Raw genomic sequence first — 21117 nt, forward strand, 5'->3', positions numbered from 1 at the left:
ATTAGAACTAGATCTAGAAAAATTACTTTTCCACATATCCCTACACTTAATAGCAATTGTGGAATTCAATTAAAATAACAAGCATTCAGTGTTCACTTACTGTAAAAGTAATCAGCATTATTCAAGCACTCAAACGAACACATACTTAATGCAGGTTCCCATACACAGAATGGATTCAGCGTGCTCGGGGTGAGCATAACCAATCCTGAGCGCCTGGGTTGGTGTTAACACCAGAAACTTAATTTAAAAGTTGATTTTGATCAGTTGAGGATCTGCATAAAGATTTGCTGCATGCAGGTAGAAATAACTGCTGTTTAGATTGAGGAAATTATGGTGCATGTTTGGAGTTGAGGACATGCTTCAGTGTCTTTTTGCATCAGGGCTACAGAGTTATGCTACCTGTCTCCCATATGCTTAACCCAAACCACATACTGAAGTCCTATTAGGCCTGTCTTAGCCCTAAGGCTGCTCTTGGGACCACATACACGGTCCAGCCAGATAGTACATCTGGCTCCACAGCCCCGGTATAGGAAAGTGTTGCCCTCTGTAACACTTGGGAACATGCTGTAAGTCAGCGTGCCATGAGTGTTTGGATGGTACATCCTTAGACAGAGCAGTCCCTGCCAGGCTGGCCAGACAGGCTGTCCATGGGCTGTGGGAGAGGTGGATCTGGAAATATTTGCTGCTCCCAGTTCCCCTCGACAACTTCATGTAGACACGGTCAAGCCGTTCCTGTAGACACACATGCAAGTGCACACAGCAGCACTTCAGAAGGGAGCCTTTCAAAGGGAACCGAAAATGAGAAAACAGAAACCAGTACTGCCAGATCAGTACAAAACAAAACAAATTAAAAAAAAATACTCCAAAACCCCCCCCAGTGTCTCCCTCCAGCTCCCGGCTCTAACCAGCTAACCAGTCTCTCCTTGCCTGACTGGAATTCATGCCTTTCCTGAAATGTGACAGACATAGCAACAAAGGCTTCAAAGCTGCAGACATTCAAGACACAATGAAAGGTAATGAATTCCTCAGGGCATAAGCCAGCAGCTGTAACCCTGAACATGCCGATGTCCCTATGTAACATCCACCAACTCCTTGCCAGTTCCGTCGTACCTCTAGACGGGTGTTTAACGCTTCCTTCCTCCCCTTCACCCCCCGCACGTTTCTTCCAAGGCTGCAGCTCCTTCCCTACTTGGTGTGGAAAAGAGAGCAGTGCATTTAGAAGCCTATTTAGAAGGAATGCAGATAAGTGGCAACTACTTCTGCACAGCATGTCTCTGGATTATCTCACATGGCCTAAACATTCGAGTACCCTCCCTGCAAAGGCAGGGGGTAACAAACAGCTCATTAATAGTTCCGAGTAAGGACACACGCTCTTAAGTCACTGGTATCTCAGCTAAGAGTTGCAGGCAGTGGTTATTTTTGGTGGTCTAATGTGCGTGTGGGGAAAAGTAATTTCCTTTTGTTTCTTCTCTTGTTATTACTGACAGCTCTGATGACTCGCATAGGATTTTAAAACAATTGTTAAACATGAGATGAGCATTCAAAACTTATTGGGCAGGTCCCTTATAGTCCTGAGATCTGGACTCCTGCTTTGTCTTCTGAGTTCTGAGTTTTTTACATTTTCAAAGTTTTCTCTCCATATACAAGAGCTTTAAGTGTTTTGTGGCTGCACTTAAATGAAAAATCAAATTCTTATTTGTATTAGTATAATCTAGGAGTTGAAGCTTTTAGAAAAATGGTAAGCTTTCCGACTTAAGGGATGATCAGCAATCACAAAACTTACTTTTCACTTGGTCAGGTCCACACATCACTGACAGCGCTCATTTGTTTAGACCCTGGCTCAGACTCCTTCTCACATTGCCACCAGTGTCCCTGACCCAGATGCTCTGCTCAACCAGCCATGCCAGCAATGTGGAGTCCCAAATCTGTAAAGCGGGCAAAGGGCTGCACTGCAGCCAGCACCTCCTACTAGGTTCCTCTGCTTAAAGGAACTTGCTGGAAAGCACATCTCCTCTGTACTTCTCTCACTTTGTATCACATGAAATGTGGCAAGAAAAAATAACTAGAATACAAGAGGCAGCTCCAGGTTAACCCAGGCAATCAGCTCTCTCAGCAAGTATCATTATTCTCTCATCCTGAAATACGGAGAGAAATATGTTGCCTGTCATTTTTATTTTAAGGGTTAAAGAACATACTGTCATTCCTTCAGAAGACATTATGCTCCTAAGAATAAATGTCATGAAAAGACTATGAATAAACAAGCACTGTAACATAGAAGAATCATACCAACTCTGTACAAGACAACAGCCTCCCCACACTCTTCAGCAAGTGTTAAGACTGCAGAGAGGGAGCAGTGAAAGCTCACTAAATGAAACAAATGGCAGTACAGAACACGAGCTTGGATAAGGTGTTCTTATAAATAATTGAATTTACAGCTGTTACAATAAATAAGTATAGCACATTTCATATGCCGTATTGCTGCTTTTTTGTTTTTTAATATGGTGCATGTTTGTGTCCTTCCTAATGGGCAAAATTAAGTTATCTGGGGCATATATGCCAGGTTTTGTGCAATTTAAGAGGAATGTGCCACTCTGAATAATAAAAGTCAAATAGGAAATGTAAACTAGGAGATGTGGCTTTAAGAACTTGGAGATGCTTTTGAAACAAGTCATCTTACAATCATCAACTTCAGAGTAAACAAAGTTTAGCTGCAACCTGAGTTAACTCAGTTCAAGGTCGCCACTTTTGGAGCAGGGGGCAGAAAAGGATCTCCTGGGTCATCAGGCCTACTCCCATGCTATTGCAGGCAACGGTGTCATGCAATCCTGCGCAAGAACATTTCACGTTCCAGCTGAAAACTGGTAAGGTTTCCTGCCTCCTGGAAGCCTGCTCCAGACTCATTCCTCTTATGGCTTGAATGCTGTTTCTGATTTGCAACCTAAATTTAATCCATGAACCGCTACAGCTAAATTGTTTTGCACCAACACAATTTTTCTGTTTAAGCAGCTCTTCCTCCTTGTGCTCACCCTCATCCATGCATTTTTAGAAAGCAATTGCACCTCTGGGTCTTCATTTTGCAAGCCTGTAAACAAGCATTTCCAAAGCAATTGGTCTGCATGTTGTCACCCATCTCATTAAAATCTGGCAAATAGCAGAAGATTTTAAAAGGCTGGCTGTCCAAAGTCTAAACTCTGCTTAATGTCACAGAATCAGAGAGCAAAACCTACAGCTGACATGCCCAACAGCTGAAAAGCAAAGTTTAAAAGGTAAATCAGCTTTTTTGGCCCATTCTAATCCTGGCCTGTCTACTAAAAACAATTCTATGGTCAGTGCTAGTTCAGATAGTGATTTGATGTCTCTGGAGACCTCCCTGCAAAGAAATAGACTGGAATAATTTCACATCAGCCACTGAACCTTCATTAAGTGACTACAACTTATACCTGCAGGGTTGTGGGGATGAAAGGTGACTCCTGCTTGAGCCATGAACCTCCTGCTCTGCTACAGACACAGGGATTGGAAAACAGCCGTCCAGAGGGTTGTTTGGCACAGAGCAGACAGTAGAGTAACTTGACATGCAGTGCATCACCAGTTCCCCCTGGAGAAGTTAACTGTTCTTATCAGTAGCCTTACAGTCAAAAACATTTCTTCTCATAACAATAGATTTTAAATACACTGTAACTGGGCTTTGACTTCCTCCCCAGTCTGTCATGACTGCCTTCTGGTTTTTGTATTTGATGGCTGAGATCATGGTGACAGTAGCTGTGCCCCATGTATCATTCGTGTCTGCTAAAGAAACAAATGCCTTTGTGCCACACCCATATGCCCAAGCAGCTCACATGTACATTTTAAAACTTCCAAAAGAACAATAAAAATTTCTAGGATATTTTACATAAAATCTTATATTCATCTTAGCAGGAGACAGAAGGCACAGTATTTGAGAGCAGCAGAAGCTGAGATTTCTGCTCAGAGTTATCTGTGATATGTGTCCTAACACCTCATAGATGGAAGCACTTTACAAACAAGCTGATGTACATCCTATACAAGGGAGCTCACTGGGCACAGCTCGCAGGCTGCCAACTCCAGAGGGAAAGCTGTAAATGATTTAACAGCATACCGCAACCTGAGACCGTTCAGGACACTTAACTCAACTGAGACTCATACAGGAATTTGGGCAGGGAGCTTGTAACTACCAAAATTGGGATATATTTACAGTTAAGGGGTAATTAATTCAATGACACCAGATTTCCCTTATTTCAGACAATCTGCAATGACCGTGCCTAGCCAAGAGGATGCTGGTTTTACCCTTCAACTGGAAGAAACAGAAGATTCATTGAGTTCAAGCTGTTGTGAGACTACTTGTAAGAGCTGTGCAGCTGGGGTGCTCTGCGTACTGCACTTCAACTCTCTGTACACCTCTGATATGGGGCCACTTGTGCCTCTGCAGAACAATTGCTGTAAATAAACAGACCCAAATTCCAGAGCCCTAATTATGTATAACAATGGATCCATTCAGCTGACCACCAGATTGAGGGACACAAACACTACATTGCATTTACTGCAGTGAACGGCATTCTATAAATAGGATCAATTAGATCATCTAAACAACATCCAGCAGCTTCTCTTGAATGATTTTGTATAACAAAACTACAAAGGCTGCCTTCACCTCTGTCACACACTCTCAAACAGGGAAGTAGTAAATAAGAGGAAGTTGCATTAGGTAGAAATACTAATTAGAGATTGACTAGTGTCACAAAGTTCAAATCCAGATTACAAACATTTCACAAAAATGAGGGTAGAGAGAAGATTCTGATGCACCTCTGACATATAAACCAGATACTTTAATGCTACAGACCACCTTATACCATCCCAAACACATCCCAAGATTCCTAGTTGTGTAAGGCAGAGGAATTGCACATGCATTAATGAGTGCTCACTGTGGCAACCACACCAAACATTAATTTTTAGTTATGACCTCTGCTAGCACTAGCTGCTTTGAAGCTCTGCACAAACACTCACTAAGCAACAGCTAGCACTTTTCAAGATATATAGATGATATTCCTATTTTACGCAGAGATGGAAGATTCAGGGTTCTCTTCTACGCAACATCTGAAATCAGCTGAGCTGGCACAGTGTAACAAGGTGCATATATCAGTCTTACAGGTTGCTTTTTATATTCTCAGAATAAGCAAAACCAGTTTGAGAGTTGGTCTCATTTACACACAAGTGCAATGACCTCCAGGGAACCACATAAAACTAAGTCTAGCCAATGCAAATGGGGAGCCAGGCATACAATACTTCCAACACACCTTTGACAAGCCTAGGGATGTGAATTGAAATTATGTAGGGTCATTCTCCTTAGCCTTTGCCAACCTGGAGGCATTGCTACACTAGAAAAATTGCCACGGAACTGATTCATCTACCTGAATATCGGCACAAAAAGGTCCCAGCAAAATTCAGAAGGCTGGTCACTGTCATATATCCAAGGCCAGACAGCAAACCTGGGCCTGCCAGGGAATTCAGGCTGGAGTGCTGGCTTGCTAGCCTTGTTGGACTGTGCTGCCTCTAAAGTCACCTACACATTGGAATGAAGAACACAGTGACTGCTCCTCAGTACTGAAAACCCTCTGAGAAAACCAAACTGCTGGGTTAAGCAACAGTCTGACATTCAAAGTGTCTCCAGAAATAGCAGAAAGTCACATTCCAGAAGCCAGTCCTCATTTCGCTTCCCTCTGACTCCTCCAGCCTCAGGTGACCAAATTCACATATTGCTGAGAACTCCACATCCATTCTCATCACTTTCACTTTAGCAACAGCCTCAGAATCAGCATTCAGGAATTGCTTTCAATCCCTCCTTCCCATAAAAACAGTCAGGAGAAAGATCCAGTCATAAGGGTAAGGAAGAAGGACTTGCCCATTTCCCTTAATGAGAACACAAACCCGTATCATGACTACCTTGGTATCTCCTCTCTTTTCAAGCAGCAACTGGAAATACCTATCCAAATGAAAGAAGCAATCTGAGAATCAGTGTGCCCCAACTGCCCCAACAGACCTACCCACTCAGTACACATTAGCATACGCCAGTGCCATGTAAGGTCCTGGGAGTTCAGCTCACAGCAGCTCTAGGAGGGCTAGCTTTGACTAACTGTGATCAAAAAACATATTGGTGTCCTTACCTTGATTCAGGCTTTTCAGTTAATGGTGCCATTTTCTTAGTCCCTTGATTTCACTCCATAAGAGGCACAAAAGAGTTAAGGAAACCTTTCACTGTGTTGCCCAGTCACTTGGCTGCTGAGGTGTAACAAGGAATTTGTGGAGGCATCTCTCTCTCTCTCTGGCACCCTTAAATACTTTGCTCCTCCTACTGCTGTGCTTTAATTAGCCAGATGGTTCTTAGTCACCCCATCCTGTCACTAGGCTTGCTCACCATCAGCCACCCCCACCCAGCCTGCCTGTCACTCCCCTGCCACTGTCATCACGGAAGACACTGACTCTTCCTGCAGCTCTGGAGCTGGAGAAAATAAAGAGAGAAAGTTTGCAGGTGACACTCCATGGTAGCACGGGTACGGGATGCACTTCAGAAGGGAAGTGACAGGCAGACCTTGAAGAAATATTAAAGTACAGGGAAAGTACTTGAAAAAGCACTCTTTTTTTTTTTTTTTTTTTTAAACCAGGCGGCATCTGCTTGTCAAGGAAGGAATATTTTCATTAGCACTAGACATGGCAGATCCTATTTCAATAGCTAGGAGCTGAAGGGGCAGCTACAGTTTCTGAACTTGGCAGCTGAGATTTGTAGCATAAATACCTGACATGACACGAAGTGAGACTGACTGCTTGCATGGCTATTACATATTGTATGCCCACTCTATGGGCATCATAACAGGCATCAAGGGAGCTTTTCAGCCACAAGCTGTACTAGGGTGTCCCTAGAGTGGAGTGTCCCCACTATAGTGCAGCTTGGCTCCCCTTTAGACAGCCCAAGACTCACACTGGAGTGGAGGTGGTGCCAGCTTTTAGGAGGGTGAGGGCATACTCACACATCCCCAGGTCTGGGTAGCCTGTTAAGGAAGGTGACCAGTGCACAGGATCACCCTTCCTTCCACAGTGAATGTCTACAGAACAAACAACTGGGACCAAAACTTCCCGAAATCAGACCTTCGAGGCTGGTTCATATAAGACCAAGTGGTAGCTTAATAGTGGAAATAATTTGAAGGAGACCCTCAAGTCTCTTGGTACTGTCCTTTGTCACCAGACCACAGCAACCAGTGCACCAAGCACTGCTGGCTTTCGTGACTGACACTCCAGAGTGTCTCTGTCTGCAGCCTGTCTCTGGATTTTGATTCCTCAAATATGCATGTACAGGCATTGATCTGCTGCCAAACTCACAGACTGAAAAAATGTACTGAAAATTATTGCAAGGCGAGCATCTCAGCGTTCAAACAAGACCTAGAAAGCAACACAGATGGCAAGAGTTGCTGATTGCAGAAGGGCGTAGAGCAAAGGTTACTGTGCGGGTCAACGCTTACTGTAACTTCAGATTCTTTCAGTAAAATGTTAGTGAAGGACACAGAACAAAGGTCTCCAGATACCTATACACCTAAATCCATACTGATGCACTGTGAAATGCTGACCGAGGTTCTGTCAGCAACACAAGCTCTCCTTTTCCCTCCCCAATACCCCTTTCAGCATCCCAATACTTACCTCCCAGCAAATGAAGCATTTAATTGTTAGCCAATATAGGCACAATTCTGACTTGGTATATTGGCTAAGGGGCCAGAAGAGGTTGAAAAATGCTGCTCTATCTTACTTCATTTAAGACCAATCCCATACCTCAGTGTGAACATGCCACAGGTAGTTCTAACTGGAGTAAACAAAGGGCCCCCGAGCCCACATTTACTACCACATCCCAAAAGACTAATGCTGGGGAGCTTGTACCTGGGGTTTTGGTTTAATTTACCCCGGCAGATATCAGAGGCTATTTGCACAATTCAGGTCTGGATCTAGGTTTAGACTCCAGCCCCTTTAAAAGTCAGGTGTATTTGGTTTGGGTGGAGGAGGAAGAGGGTTATTTCAGAAAAAAACAACAGTCAGAATAAAGGATGATGGAAAACAGTATGTTTTGAATGGTCCTACTGTCCTCTCTGCAAAAAAAAAAAACCCCAAACCCCACGTTGTTCTCAAAAGCAAACCAGGAAAGCCAACAAAAAAGCCCACAACATTGTCCAAAGTAAGCTTTGCAGTCATCACCAGCTCCAATTACTTGAAACATACTTGTTTATACAGCACACAACAGGAGACCTCCCTCACCTCCTTGATCTCCTTCAAATCTGTTGTGGAGCCTGGACCACATAAGAGTGTGTCAGTTGGAAGACCTGCTTGCTGTGTAGCAGGGGTTTATAAACAAGCCTCTGATAGTTTGTCTTCAGGTAATAAAAATGACCGTGATTAAAATGTTGAGAGAGTAGAAACCATATACAAAAAATAACAGCTAGTGAACGAAAGAATGGCACCTAGGGAGAGGCAAAGTAGGGAAGGATCCATTGGCTGGCTCAGGCCCAAACTTACAATAGGAAAGTTCAGGTCAAGGATTAGGTCTGAAACACTTCTGGTCTTTGCAGGAACAAGCTTAGACAACCTTCAAACAGCTTGGCAAGGAGGGAGGAGTTTCTGCTACAGACAACCACTTGGATGGAAAACTGAATTTTCACAGAATTTGCTATTCCACTTCGGTGAAGGGAGAACTGGGCAGCTAACTTTGCACAGCCACATAGCTTGGTTGTTTCCAAATTCAACGTTGAGTGCAGGATAAAAAGCTTTATGAAATGTTGCTGTTTCACCTACCATCAACCCGCAGTAATAGTGTACTATCCATTGCAATTTTCCTGGCACCTACTGCTGCACAATCACTGCTGAATTTTCCCCCATAATAGCCATGACTTTGCGAAAAACATCACCATAACAGCTGAAGGAAATAGCAAAAGGGACAAAACAATTTGCACAACAAAGGAAGTCTTTGGCATAACAGGGACAGATGCCAGTTCTAGGATCATCTGGACCACTGCTCTAGTAGCCACTGGACAAGCCTACCCTCACGTCTGTTTTGCTACCAAAGTCCTAAACAAATCCTTTCACTGGAGGGAGTGGGTTGTTCCAGTTATAGGCTACCCTGGAAAGTTTGCTGCACAATCCATACAGGCTTTGTGTTTTGACAGATGTCACACAGCCATACTAGTTCTTTTATGCCACCACAATATGCCACGGGGCTGGACTTTCCAGCCACCAGAAGATGTCAAAGAGGTGCTCGGACACGCAGTTTAGAAAAGGAGGTACTTTTGATAGGGAGATGCTAAGCAAAAGTGATTGAGCTTACTTGGTTCTGCAGATGGAGGAGGAAAGCAAGCAAACTTACATCATGCTTGTGCTTTTAGTTCAGTTCCCTCTGAGTTCTGGGGTTTGAATTGCAAAACAAAACTCAGTCAAAATAACACACTGCTGCTAGAGTTCCACCCAGTACCGTGAATGAGCACAAACTCATTCACCCAGCACCCTCGCCCTGCTGGGCTGGAGCTTCTGCTTTGTTACAAAACAGCCACCCAGGTTCTGGTTAGGATAGTTTTACAGCACCCTCCCTGCTATCAGAGATGAGCCCTAGCTTGCCTCAAAGCTCCCAACACCCAGATCCCCTTGGATGCCTCAGACCTGAGCATGAACTCTGCAGCTCAGTCCTCCCCAGCTGAAAGCTATAGGAACCAGTGTCACCATAGAATGAACTACTGCTGCCAGAAGCCCCTACAACCTGCCAGGCAGCTTAGTGCAACCGCACAAGGGCTCAGGAAGGACTTACAGCTGAATCTGCGTGGCATGAAGGGGTTCAGACTGTCACCAGAGACTGAGCAAAACTCCTTTTAAAGATGTATACAAGCTTTTTAAGAGCTCTAGATAGGAACTTAATCTGCCAGTAGGAGCAAGTCTACAGAGCAGAAGTAGTTAAGGGCTAGCAAGAGGCCCTTGTAACAATAATGTGTGTATTAATCCAGTGAAAGCACATAACCTGCTAAGTGTACAGAGAGAACAGCATGGGCGCAAGACAAACTGCTAGAAAATTTTCTCAAACAGCTGAGAAAAGCAAATGCATATTTTGGCTTCCTTGCTGAAGACTGAAGAACTCTCTTAGTGACCCTTCTGGCTGTTGGAGATAAGGGATATGCTGTAGGCTGGTGATCCCTCATTTAAAACAGAAAAAAATACTACGTGGTAGGATCACAGTTTACCAGGATTTGGAATCTACAGCATCTTAAGGGAGACTTCTGTGAGGGGCATGGCTCCCGCTGCTGTCTTCTACTGACTGGAGAACTCATCAGGAGCTGGAAAGCACTGCCTCACACCAACTCAAGCTGGGAGTGATCAGCTGTTTAGCAGTCACCTGAGTAGCAGTTTCTCCCAGCTCCCACTGATCTGGTGACCTATTTAAACTCTCATGCATAAAAGAAAGTATAACCTTGCCCATCTACCTTGAACAGTTGCTGACCCTGGTCCAAGCAATTTTGTGGAATTCAGGACCTGTTAAATACAACACTGCAGGGGAAAAACTTAGGGCTCAGCTATGCTTACTGAAATCCTAAGGAAATTAATGGCAGTTACAGCATGCAATCAACAAAACATGCATCCTCACCTGCACATAAGCATCTCCAGACCTTTGTACCCTGTACTGCCACTTACATTCAGGCAAAATGGAAGCAAAACTTTCATGCTGTGATTTGTGGCATATGTGCCAAACTGGGGCATGGGACACAAGGATTAGGCTCAGTGATCACTGGATTGTGTGTGGCAGGAGAACCCAGGCTCTGTTCCTCTACTACAGATGACTATCAATGGCACTTCATATAACAAGTTTAGTTTACGCCAAAGCCATCCTTACTGATCCAACCAGCACCTCATTCAGGGAAAGGCACCGCTGGCTGTGAAGGTAAGAGAATACAGCCCAATCAATATGAAAAGCTTTTGTAATGGCACTAGCTGTTTACCAGTGCTCTTAACCTTTGTGCTGTAGAGTTTAAATTAACCGTAAGGTACAGTCAGGAAAAAAACATCACCTATATGACACGCAAAGAAGCTGATTTTTGTAAAATTCTCTCATTTTTCTTCAGACTCAAAATACTCAGATGTTTAGCATAATCTCTGGGCCAGCACCTGAGCTTAAGACCTCTTCCAGTGACGGTGATTTGGTAGGGTTGTTGACGGTAAAAAAGGAGAGGTAGGAGTGGAGTAAAGAAGGGAACTAGCAGAACTAGCAGAAGCAGCACAGAAAATTCAGACTATGCTCTCTCTCCATCTCAGTATTTTCCTGCAATGATTCTCCCTGCATCCTAATTGCTAAAGACAAGTGAATATCAAATCACGCTTCCCACAGCTGATCCTCTGTTCTCAAGGAACAGAACTACAGACCCAACAGAAGGAACACGTCTTCCAGTAGACAAGCCTGGGCATTCATGGAAATTAAGTCCCAGCAGTTCTGCCCAATGTAGTTGCTGTGTGTGTCATTAATAAGTAGAGATCCAGCCCAAAACACCAGGCTGAGGAGAAATTTGGATTTGCCTCTAACTCAGCCAGCTGGCTGGAATTATTAACCATTTACATTTGTAACTATGAAAGCTAATGAGAGAGTAATCATATCTCACAGTTCACAGCCAAAAGTCATTGCCTTTGGGAGTTAATGAGGGTTTAAGTTCCCCCTTCTCGTTGATTCCTCTCCCTCAAACTGTGGCTGCCACAGAGTTTTGAAGGCCTCGGTGACTTTAAATCTGTCCTCTAAGGGCAACACTTGGGTATAAGTATATTGAGAGGAAACATGCTTAAACCTCTTCAAGGAGACAAAGACAAAAGCCGATTTTCACCCATCCCCTCCCACCACACCAACATTTCTTGTCAGAGCAAAGAAACAGCAACTGGATGACTAAGTAATGATAATGACTGCTGCTCAGTGCACTGTTGGGCTCTGATTAGATTCTTCTTGGCTTCTAACCAGATTAAAAAAAAAAAAATTGGCCATTTAGAGAGGCAGGACTGGCCTATTAGCATCAGTACAGGGTTCAGTCAAGATGCTCCTGGGTCATTGTCTCTATTCAGAAAGTCCAGACCCTTCACTGTGGTGACTTGGAATGAAGTAAACAAAGATGTTGCCCATCAGGCCATGAGCTGCTCCCACGACCCTTTGTATCAAAAGTTCCTTAGCCTGAAAAACACAGCTCAACAGGCCTTGGGGAACATCCACCTCTGGAGGCCCGGGGGCGTTGAAGTTTCCACATCCTATACTAACTGCCCTGTACTGAACAGGCAGGAGCTATGAATCTATGAGCAGATTGGGAAGACATTAAGGAAAACATTTGAAACACACTGTCCCTTCCAGCATCTCTGCCTCATCGACTCTCCATCTGTTCCCAAAAGTTCAACGGAAAAAATGAAAACTCCATCTTCCTGCTTTCTATAAACTCACTCTCGCTGTTACTGCTCTGGTTTCTGGCACAGTGCTGCACCATTTAAACCTCTTTTATAGTCTAAGATGGGCAGAGCCGGTGTGGAGCTGGTATGACCAGCTGGCTGGAGCCAAAATGACATTCTGGGCGATGCCTTCCTTTAGAAGACATCCTGCTCTGTCCCCAGGGGAAGTAGCAAAATGAGGACCCGCTGCATCTTACAGCAGCCTGTCTGAGTAACCTTCAGCATTCACTTGAAGCAATGAATTCGGGAACTGAAAAAGGCAGCAGCTATCGACCAGCGGGCCCTGGGAAATCTGGCCATCAGTGAGAACAGCAACTCTTTAGCAACCTCTGCAAGAGTTCTGTGCATGCACTAAGGGCAGTTTTTCTCCTTTGTGGGAGAAACAATTAGAGAGCCTTGGACCTACTTGGTAGCGTTTTCTGCACTTTGCCTCCCCCACCTATGACAGCAAAAGATACAGTCAAGATTTCCCCACTGTGTTTTCATAGACTTACTTTGTTCCTGGTGCACTGGCTAGATTCTGCGCTGCCCCCCTCACCCCCCATGCCTTTGGTCCAGCTTGTCAGGCCTGGAACTGTTTTGTCTCCGCTAAGTGCCAGATGCCTAGACTAAAGGTCTGACATGAATGATCAGATGATCTGCAGCATGCATTGCAGGTCACATTAAAAACCAACACAATGCCCTAATTAGATCTTAAAAAACAACAAATGCAAAAAAAGGTGGTATGGAAGCACTTCCCTGCATTCCCATGAGCCTCCAACTAAAGGAAAAGAGTCATCAGACTACAGAAAAGCAAATTATTTTCTCTCATATAAAAAGGTAATGTAAAAAGAGCCATTTCGAGCTCCACCTAACCTGGAATGGGGACTAAAGAGTAAGCCATTCTCCTCCAAACTCCTATATGGCGGTACTCAATGCTATGCACTCCTTGAAGCACAGATGTGCCATGCCTTGATGTCACTTGACAGCCAGTAGGACCAAGCAGGCATCAGGGATAAGTGAAGAAGGACAGGAGATGTCATCACTTGGTTGATGTCATAGGTCAGCCACAGTGCAAGCATGAAGCACTGCGACTCCCAGGCATGTCTCTGAGAGTCAAGGCTTCTTGGAGATGCACTTTTTCCAGATCAATGCCCAACTGCATCTTTCTGGCTGGAGGAGAACCAAGTACAGCATTCCCTTCCCTCTAAAGCAGCCAAACTGAGGGGAGGGAGCTTCCCTCCCTTTTGCAGCCAAAGCACAGGATCATATTCAGGCCTGGTGTAAAATGGCCCATCTCTAGAAGAGACCAAGTAATTGTGCCAGTTCAACAGCGGGGTCTGTGTGATTTTGCTTATAAGGCAGCAGGAGGAGAATGACATAAAACTTGGCTTGATACATCCCAAAAGCTTCTCCAGCTTCCTCTCCAACAGCCTGGACTTTCATTCCTCAGAGAGGACTAGTTCATAAAAGACACAGCGCAGTCAGGCTGACAAGAGCCTCTTGCCTGTTCAGCATGCAAGAGAGTGATGCAGCCTTACTGGAAGGTCTCTGTATCACCGAAGGAGAGAGATACAAGCAACCCTCGAGAATCACGATGTCAGTATGGATCTTAGTCTGGCATGGAGACAAACATCAGGTACAGTGTTATATGGGAAAGGAGTTGAGATGATCACATGGAGCTGAAATTTGAGACCACTAGAGCACCTGTGCAGAGGAGAGGGAAGGGGAGAGACAGGAGAGACTGCTCCCCTGATGCTTTCAGCCTTTTTAGAAACAAAGAAAGTAGCAGCCCAAAAGAGTTGTATTTGCCATTTCTGGGATGCCAGAGATTCAGTCTTCTGTAACTGCTGCTTTGACCTTTGCCTTCCTGATCACAAACAGGCCCCATATCAGAGTCATCCTGAGGGGAAAAAATGGTCTCAAGAGCTTGACATGTGAGCCTCAGCCATGATTGTGTCTAAGACTTCTGCTTCAATGCAGAGTTCTCAAAGGCTGAGGTGCTTTTGCCTCAGGCAAGTAAGAATATCAAACCTTATCTCAGAACTGTCAAGTCTCTTTCAACCCAGGACTTAATCTTAGACCAAACGGTACCAAAGACCCCACACCATCTCCTCTAAAGAAAACAAATCAGCTTCAGCAGTATTTGTAGCTGTCCTGTCTGCAGCTACCCTAAATCTAGCCCAGTAGCCCCTTGGGGATCTGACCTTATCTTATGTCATCAACTCCATAATTCCTCCCAAATCCTGATCCCAGTCCAACGGCTCCTGTCTGCTCTAAACCTACACCAAGTCAAGTCACACATCCCAACACCCACTCAAACCTAACCCAATGGCCTCTTACAGATGAGGCAATGAATCCAGCTCACTATTGCTGTGCAGGCAAGCACCAGTGCTAACCTGGATTTGTAGCCTATTCAAGGCCGACTGCTAAAGTTTGGTCTTTATCCTAAAACCTAACCCTCACTCCAATTCCAAAATCCCATTACCTCCATATGTTTCTGACCTAGACTGAGGCACAAAATATTTACTGGCACCAGCATCAAAATAAACAGAAAAGGATGTCACAAATGCAGATAATAAACAAGGAACACATCTGATGGTGGCAAACGTGAATTTAATCCTTGATGGGACTGCTACATTTTATCTAATGCATCCATGATTTTCCCCCAAAAATAGCACTTAGACCTTGATCCTCTTTCAAGAACTGGAGCTTTTGAGTGGCTCACCTACCAAAAAAACGCATATAATACAGTGGTGCTCTCACTGACACGTAGCTTTCTGCTGCACAACCCAGGTAGGCTGCTACTAGGAAGAAAAACTTCACTCCAAGTGATAGAGATAGATGCTATTTTGGTGCCCCAAGTCAGGATGAGGTCTCCCAGTGATGTGCTCCTTCCCCTCCCCTTCAGGGTACTCACGCCAGTCAGCTGGTTGAACTCTTCAGGCCCAGCTTAGAAGGACAGGATCCTTTGACAGCAACTTCCACTCTGTCTTCTCTTCACATGCAACTGCTACATAACAGCACATACCTACAAAAGTCAAAGAGGAAGAAAATGCAATCCATTTCCTGGACAGTCCTGCTGTCCAACACAATTACCAAGAGGACTGTACCAAAGCAATCAGCCATTCACAGAAATAATGTTACTTTTAGATGAAGCAATTCCCTCTGCTTACCATGCAGGAAGCACAGTTAGTATAAACAGCAGGCTGACCAGATCTGCATCCTAGCATCCCCTATGTGAGAGCCGATATTTACGGTTGTCTCCAGGGAAGGCTGAAACCACATCCGTTTTCCTGCCTTTCTGCTAGAGATCTCCCCCCAAGCAGCAAGGACAGCTGAATAGCACAAATACTCACGCCTCCCTACAACCTACAGTCTGTTTATGAATGTAAATCACTGCTGATTTCAGCTTAATTTAGTATACTGGTTTGCAAAATGCAGAAAAAAAAAAAGAAGTGAATACACATCTTATGCAGCTATCCCTGATGCATAGATAGGCTTGTCCAATACATAGCCTGGGCTAGGAGCTAGGGGTAACAACAGCCACAAAATGTAACTCCCCACTGTCAGGAATAAAAACCCTCAGAAGGAAGGGCAGGTAGTAGACCTGCCTATAAGAAACATACATCAGGTTGTCTTTGGACAAATTCCTTGGTTAGGGTACACAGCTAGACAGACAGCCACAGAGGCAGAATTCACAGAGGACAATTTATTTTTTTGCATGCATTGATGGTTACTAAATGTGACTATTTAACTCCAGTCCAATATTAAGTCTAAATGGTTAGATTTGACATTGATTTGATAGATGGCTGTGCAGCTTTATTGTTTCACTCAATAACATTAACAGCAGCCTGGCTTTAGTGAGATGTCTTTGCAGTTTGATTTATAAGGTAAGTATTGAGACCACTCAACTTTAATCATGTCATTTATCAGGCTGAACTAGTCAGCCAGTCACCCTAAGCTTCTTCTGTACTGAGTGGAAAGAGGGGTTCTTCCAGAGGGCAACCCAGCCTCTCTCTACATTGCCTTCTTCATACTTCTCTGTATTCAACAACTGTAAAAAGAACTTGAGGAGACCAACTAGCAAAGTTACATGCCTACACTGGATGACTGAACAAATCCTTGTGTGTGTTTTATGCAAGTTCTGAGGGGAGTGGAGTCACATTTTTTTCAACAAGCAATGCAAGACCAGAACCTCCAAGGGCCTGGTCCAACCAGCCTGTCAGCCAATAAGCCTCACCAGTTAGGTGTCTTCATGACAGTGCAGGTGGGGCATAAAGGACACAGAGAAAACAGAAGGTGATGCTCAGAGGTAAAAACTCTCAGAGTATCAGGGACCTTGCCTGGGAGCCATCTCAGAACATGCTCACAGAGCTCCAATAATACAGTGTTTTTACAAGCCTCAAGACTTCGTTCAAGTCCCGCTAATATCCCAAACAATGAGCCTGGAAGAACCAGCTAGTTTTTCAATAAAACTAGAATAGTCCTAGGAAAACACAAGTTGAAGCAAATTAGAGTTTTCTGTCCAGGACAGTCTAGCAGTTTCTCCATCTCCAACAAGTAGAAAGGGATCAATGAAAGGACACGCATTTGAAAGCCTTACTGCTAGTACTGAAAAGAAAATTTCCTATAAAGTTGTGCAGAGTATGCACCAAAAGAGAGTTAATATTCCAGTGGCAAGGTCAAGCCTTGGTTTTGCTGTGACACAAGAAGCTGCCCTGGTGGCATTAACTACAGTTTGTTTGCTTTCCCAACCTGCCCTGTCCTTGTGAGTTGGCAAAAGGCTGAAGCTGGCCAGAGTCCCAGCAACCAAAAGCTGCCCAAACCACAGAACTCGTTACTCATCACAAGGACTAAGAGCTAAGTTGAGAGGGGGAGGAGAGTGTAAATGGCATGAAAAGCAACTGATAGAAACTCCTCTGGTGCTGAGAGTTATTACAACTAAGGCTCTAACCTGGCACATAGGCAGGGAGCGCAGCAAGACGTGGGAGTATGGATGCAGGTTATGGCTGGTTTGTGCCCCAATCTAGAAGAAACAGCTAAACATTCGAACTTTCCCCTTGGAAATATGCCCCACATTAACTCCTGGAGGACCATAAGAAGCTATTTTTGGTGAAAAATCAATGCAGGACTCACAGAAGGATTCAGTTTGGACAAACTTTATGCCCACTGCTGTTAGTGACAAAACTTCCCTTCCTGTCAGTGGCAGCAAAATTAGGGCAACTGACAGTGTCAGAGATGAAGGACGCTGCCAATAAGTTTTCAACATTTTTTAATTTTAATTTTGTTAGACTTCAGCTGTGTTCTGGTTTTATCTGCTGTTACAGTTTGATTTCCACTGTAACAGAAAAGTCTGTTGAAAGAGTTTCCACTGAATAATGCAAAAGGTACTTGGACTCTTCCTGCACAAGCAGCCAGCACACCAGGCCCCCGACAGTGACTGAATGCTCAGCGAGCTACAGAAAACAGCATACAACCGGATCAGTGCTCCCACTCAGAAACTTTGAATGAATGCAGCAATATAACAGGTGAGTGCTGAAATCAAGCAAACTGAGGAGAAAACAAAAAACCACCACAAACCCAAAAAAACTCACCACACTGCTGGTAAAGAGGTTTCCCTTGGGGTTGTTTGGTGGTTTGTTTGTTTGTTTTTTAAAGTAGGGGTTTCCCTAACTCTAAACGCTCCTTGAGTTTAGAGTGTTCAGGTCCACAGTCAAATAAATTACTGTGGCTTAGGGAAAACTGCAGTTGTGCAGTTCTAATGCATCAAGCTACAGCCTCAGTCTGTCCTGGTACCCAAACCTGCCATAAGGGGCTTTTCAGAGCGACATGGGAAGGGAATAGCAGAAACAAGATGGGGATGAGCCTAAAGTACAAAAGTACCAAGGTCCACATTTTTACGGGTGCTTCTGGAGGCTGCTCTATTCATGCTGAGGGCTGATACAGTGGCTGACGATACTATGGTAGTGCAGAATCAAGCTATCCAGCTCCTCCTCCCTTTCTCAGATCAGCAGCCAGTAACCTGGCACTTCTTAAAAGGGCTGGACACAGGCCACACTCAAACTGCATCCCCATGGAGAAAGGAACACAGCCAAAAGCAAAAAGGAGAGGTGGGTAACAGGAGAAAATTCCTTGTCGCAGACAGTGGCCAGGCATAATCCAGCAAGACAAGTCTATGTGTACACTTGTGAGCCCTGGTAATGGCACCTAGTCACAACTAACCCACTGTAGACATGGACATCAGCTCAGCACGCTGCTATTCTTGCATTAATTTTCCACACTTCACAGCTTGATCTCACACACAACCAAGCAACCAGTACAGCTTCCAGTACCCCCAAAGGCAGCAATGGAAAACACTGTCCAAGTGATCTCACACACGAACACGACAGGAGGGCAGCAGACACACACACAGCCTCAAGCTCGAGAACTGGAGGTGCCAAGCAAAAGAAACATAGGAGTTTCACACTGTTTTCAAGGTAAAAAGAGAAAGGGACTGACCCTGCTTGACTTCATCATGTTGTTTGTACAGCACCCTGTGCTTTGGGCACTGAGCTGCAAAATCAAAGCAAGTACAATGGCAATGAAAATATAATCAAACACATCAGTTTGGGGCCAGCTTTGCAATGGAAAAGCAAAGGGTTGGAAAGGAAAAAAAAAAACAACAAACAGTACTCAGATCTAAAGGCCTTTTAGAAAACAACAACTTGCAGCAGCTCTGTAAGACTAGCAGGATAAAAATATTATTATTTTGCCATTGTCCACATAAGAACAGGCAGCCCCTTTTCCAAGGAGTTTAAATGGACAAGACAGATGAAGGGCAAACAGATGCATGAATGAGAAGTGATTTGACCTGATCACATAACACCAGGATCAGTGCCAGGAACAAACTGTAGCTCCTGCTTTCCTAGCACAATGCTCTTTTCACTAGTCTATACTGCCTCTAAGGCTGGAAATCGACACCCATCTTTTGAAGGTGTTTCCATTGAAAACTGCTTGTCACCATCCCACCTGCTGGAGGTTATCCCTCCCCGCAGTGCTGGTAGCAGAAGCGTCCACGTGAGCACTCCATAATCTGCAGAAGGCAGAATCCACCAAGTTAAACTGAACAACCAGTGAAGATAAATTAAGCTCATCTATTTTCTGGATGCTGATCAGACCATGCTCACATACACTTCAACTGACAAAGCTACGAGTGAAGTCAACCATCAGTATTGGTACAGCGACAAGCAGCAGTGTGGAATGGAGGACAAGGGTCCCTGTCTTCAACCTGAGCAACTGTTTGCTAAGTTGATGCTTATCCTTGGTCTCAGATATGGTTATGTTCTTCCACTCTGGAAGTCGTAAGACTTGCGGTTCAGATAAGAAGAGCTATCAATGGATCTTTTAAAAATTTCTTATCTGAGGCACTCCATCTTGCAAGTTCTAGCTTAGTAAGTATCACATACAACAAAAATGCCATCCTCAGCTAGTGCAGCAAAGACCAGATTCTGGTAACATTTTTGCTAATTACAATTAATAATAATACTGAGAATCAGCCTGTTATTGATAAGCCATCTCTAATGTTATTGGCTTTTGGATAGGTTATTAGATTTTACCAAAAAAGTTTGTATGCGATCTATATGGACTGCTTAGGGACAGATGGCCAGAGTTCAGCCTGTGTCTATGGACTGGAATGACTCACAGAATATTGCTTTGGGCCAACAGGAAGAGTGAAGACAACAGTGATGCTGTTACTAATCTACATGCCAGGCCAAATCCTGCAAAAGCATGTGATTCCCAGGTACATTCCAGGGTAGATTTTGATCTCTAACAACTGTTTTAGATTTTCTCCAATATAAAAAAGAACTCTTCTAACTGACAGACCTTTCATCTTAGCGAACTTATGTAAACCAGTGGCTTTCCTCACCCACTGCTCAACAAACATGACCCATATAGTATGTGATCTCCAAATGCAAATTCCTCACATGGACTACTTGGGTTCAACTCTGTTGAGAAACCACTGTCAGCACATAACAGATTAGCTCAAGCTGCCTTCTCAGAGGAAGCAACTCTTGGCTGCTGCTGAAATTCCTCTTTCAGGTTTGTTCAGCCCATGCCCAAAAGTCTGCTTTTACCTGCCCAAATGAGTCAGCAAAATCCATTTCACGTCTTCTCCAATGCAGTGCAGGCAATGTACCGCTTCACGGCACAGGCAGTGCACCCTGTCGGGCAGCAGTGCCAGCCTGGTGCAAAGCACCTCTCTTTGCTCGGGTATGGCTGTCTTTCTGTTTGGGCATACAAGCAGGTAGCATACCAGCAGTGCTTTGCAGAGAGAAACTGCTCAGAAGCAGCTAATATATACCAGTAAGGAATACAATAATGCAGCTTTCCCAGAAAAACTATGTAGGCCTGCAGGAAGCTGGAGAGAATGCAGCTCTCGGTCTAATACAGAGTTTAAGAACACATCTGCACACAAAGGGAGAAGAGACGGGGATTTCTACAGAGGAGGTATCCCAGTTTCTCAATTCTTCTGCATCTTCAGCTCAAAGCTGAGGACAGGAATACACAGAAAACAAAGATACACTGCAAAATAAAGGAACAAAGTCATGGTACATCTTCACGACAATCACAGAGAACCAAGCTTGTAGATCAACACTGATC

General features: G+C 44.3%; 1 protein-coding gene across 41 annotated transcripts in view; it reads right to left on the reverse strand.

Annotated features, from left to right (window-relative positions):
* The window catches only part of SORBS1 (sorbin and SH3 domain containing 1), a 176765-nt gene that overhangs the window by 74665 nt on the left and 80983 nt on the right, over positions 1-21117 (reverse strand). For 18 of the 41 annotated variants that reach the window (XM_075505038.1, XM_075505042.1, XM_075505048.1 and 15 more), the window contains exon 1: positions 6174-6327. The exons of 2 other annotated variants lie outside the window; for them this stretch is intronic. In XM_075505038.1, coding sequence (XP_075361153.1) covers positions 6174-6205 — 32 coding nt within the window. In that variant the 5' untranslated portion in view covers positions 6206-6327. Of the gene's footprint in view, positions 1-6173; positions 6328-15394; positions 15506-21117 lie in introns of those variants that run through there. 21 more of the 41 variants (XM_075505076.1, XM_075505063.1, XM_075505057.1 and 18 more) reach the window with 8 other exon arrangements.

The sequence above is a fragment of the Mycteria americana genome, chromosome 6 (genome assembly GCF_035582795.1).
Source record: "Mycteria americana isolate JAX WOST 10 ecotype Jacksonville Zoo and Gardens chromosome 6, USCA_MyAme_1.0, whole genome shotgun sequence".
Classification (NCBI taxonomy): domain Eukaryota; kingdom Metazoa; phylum Chordata; class Aves; order Ciconiiformes; family Ciconiidae; genus Mycteria; species Mycteria americana.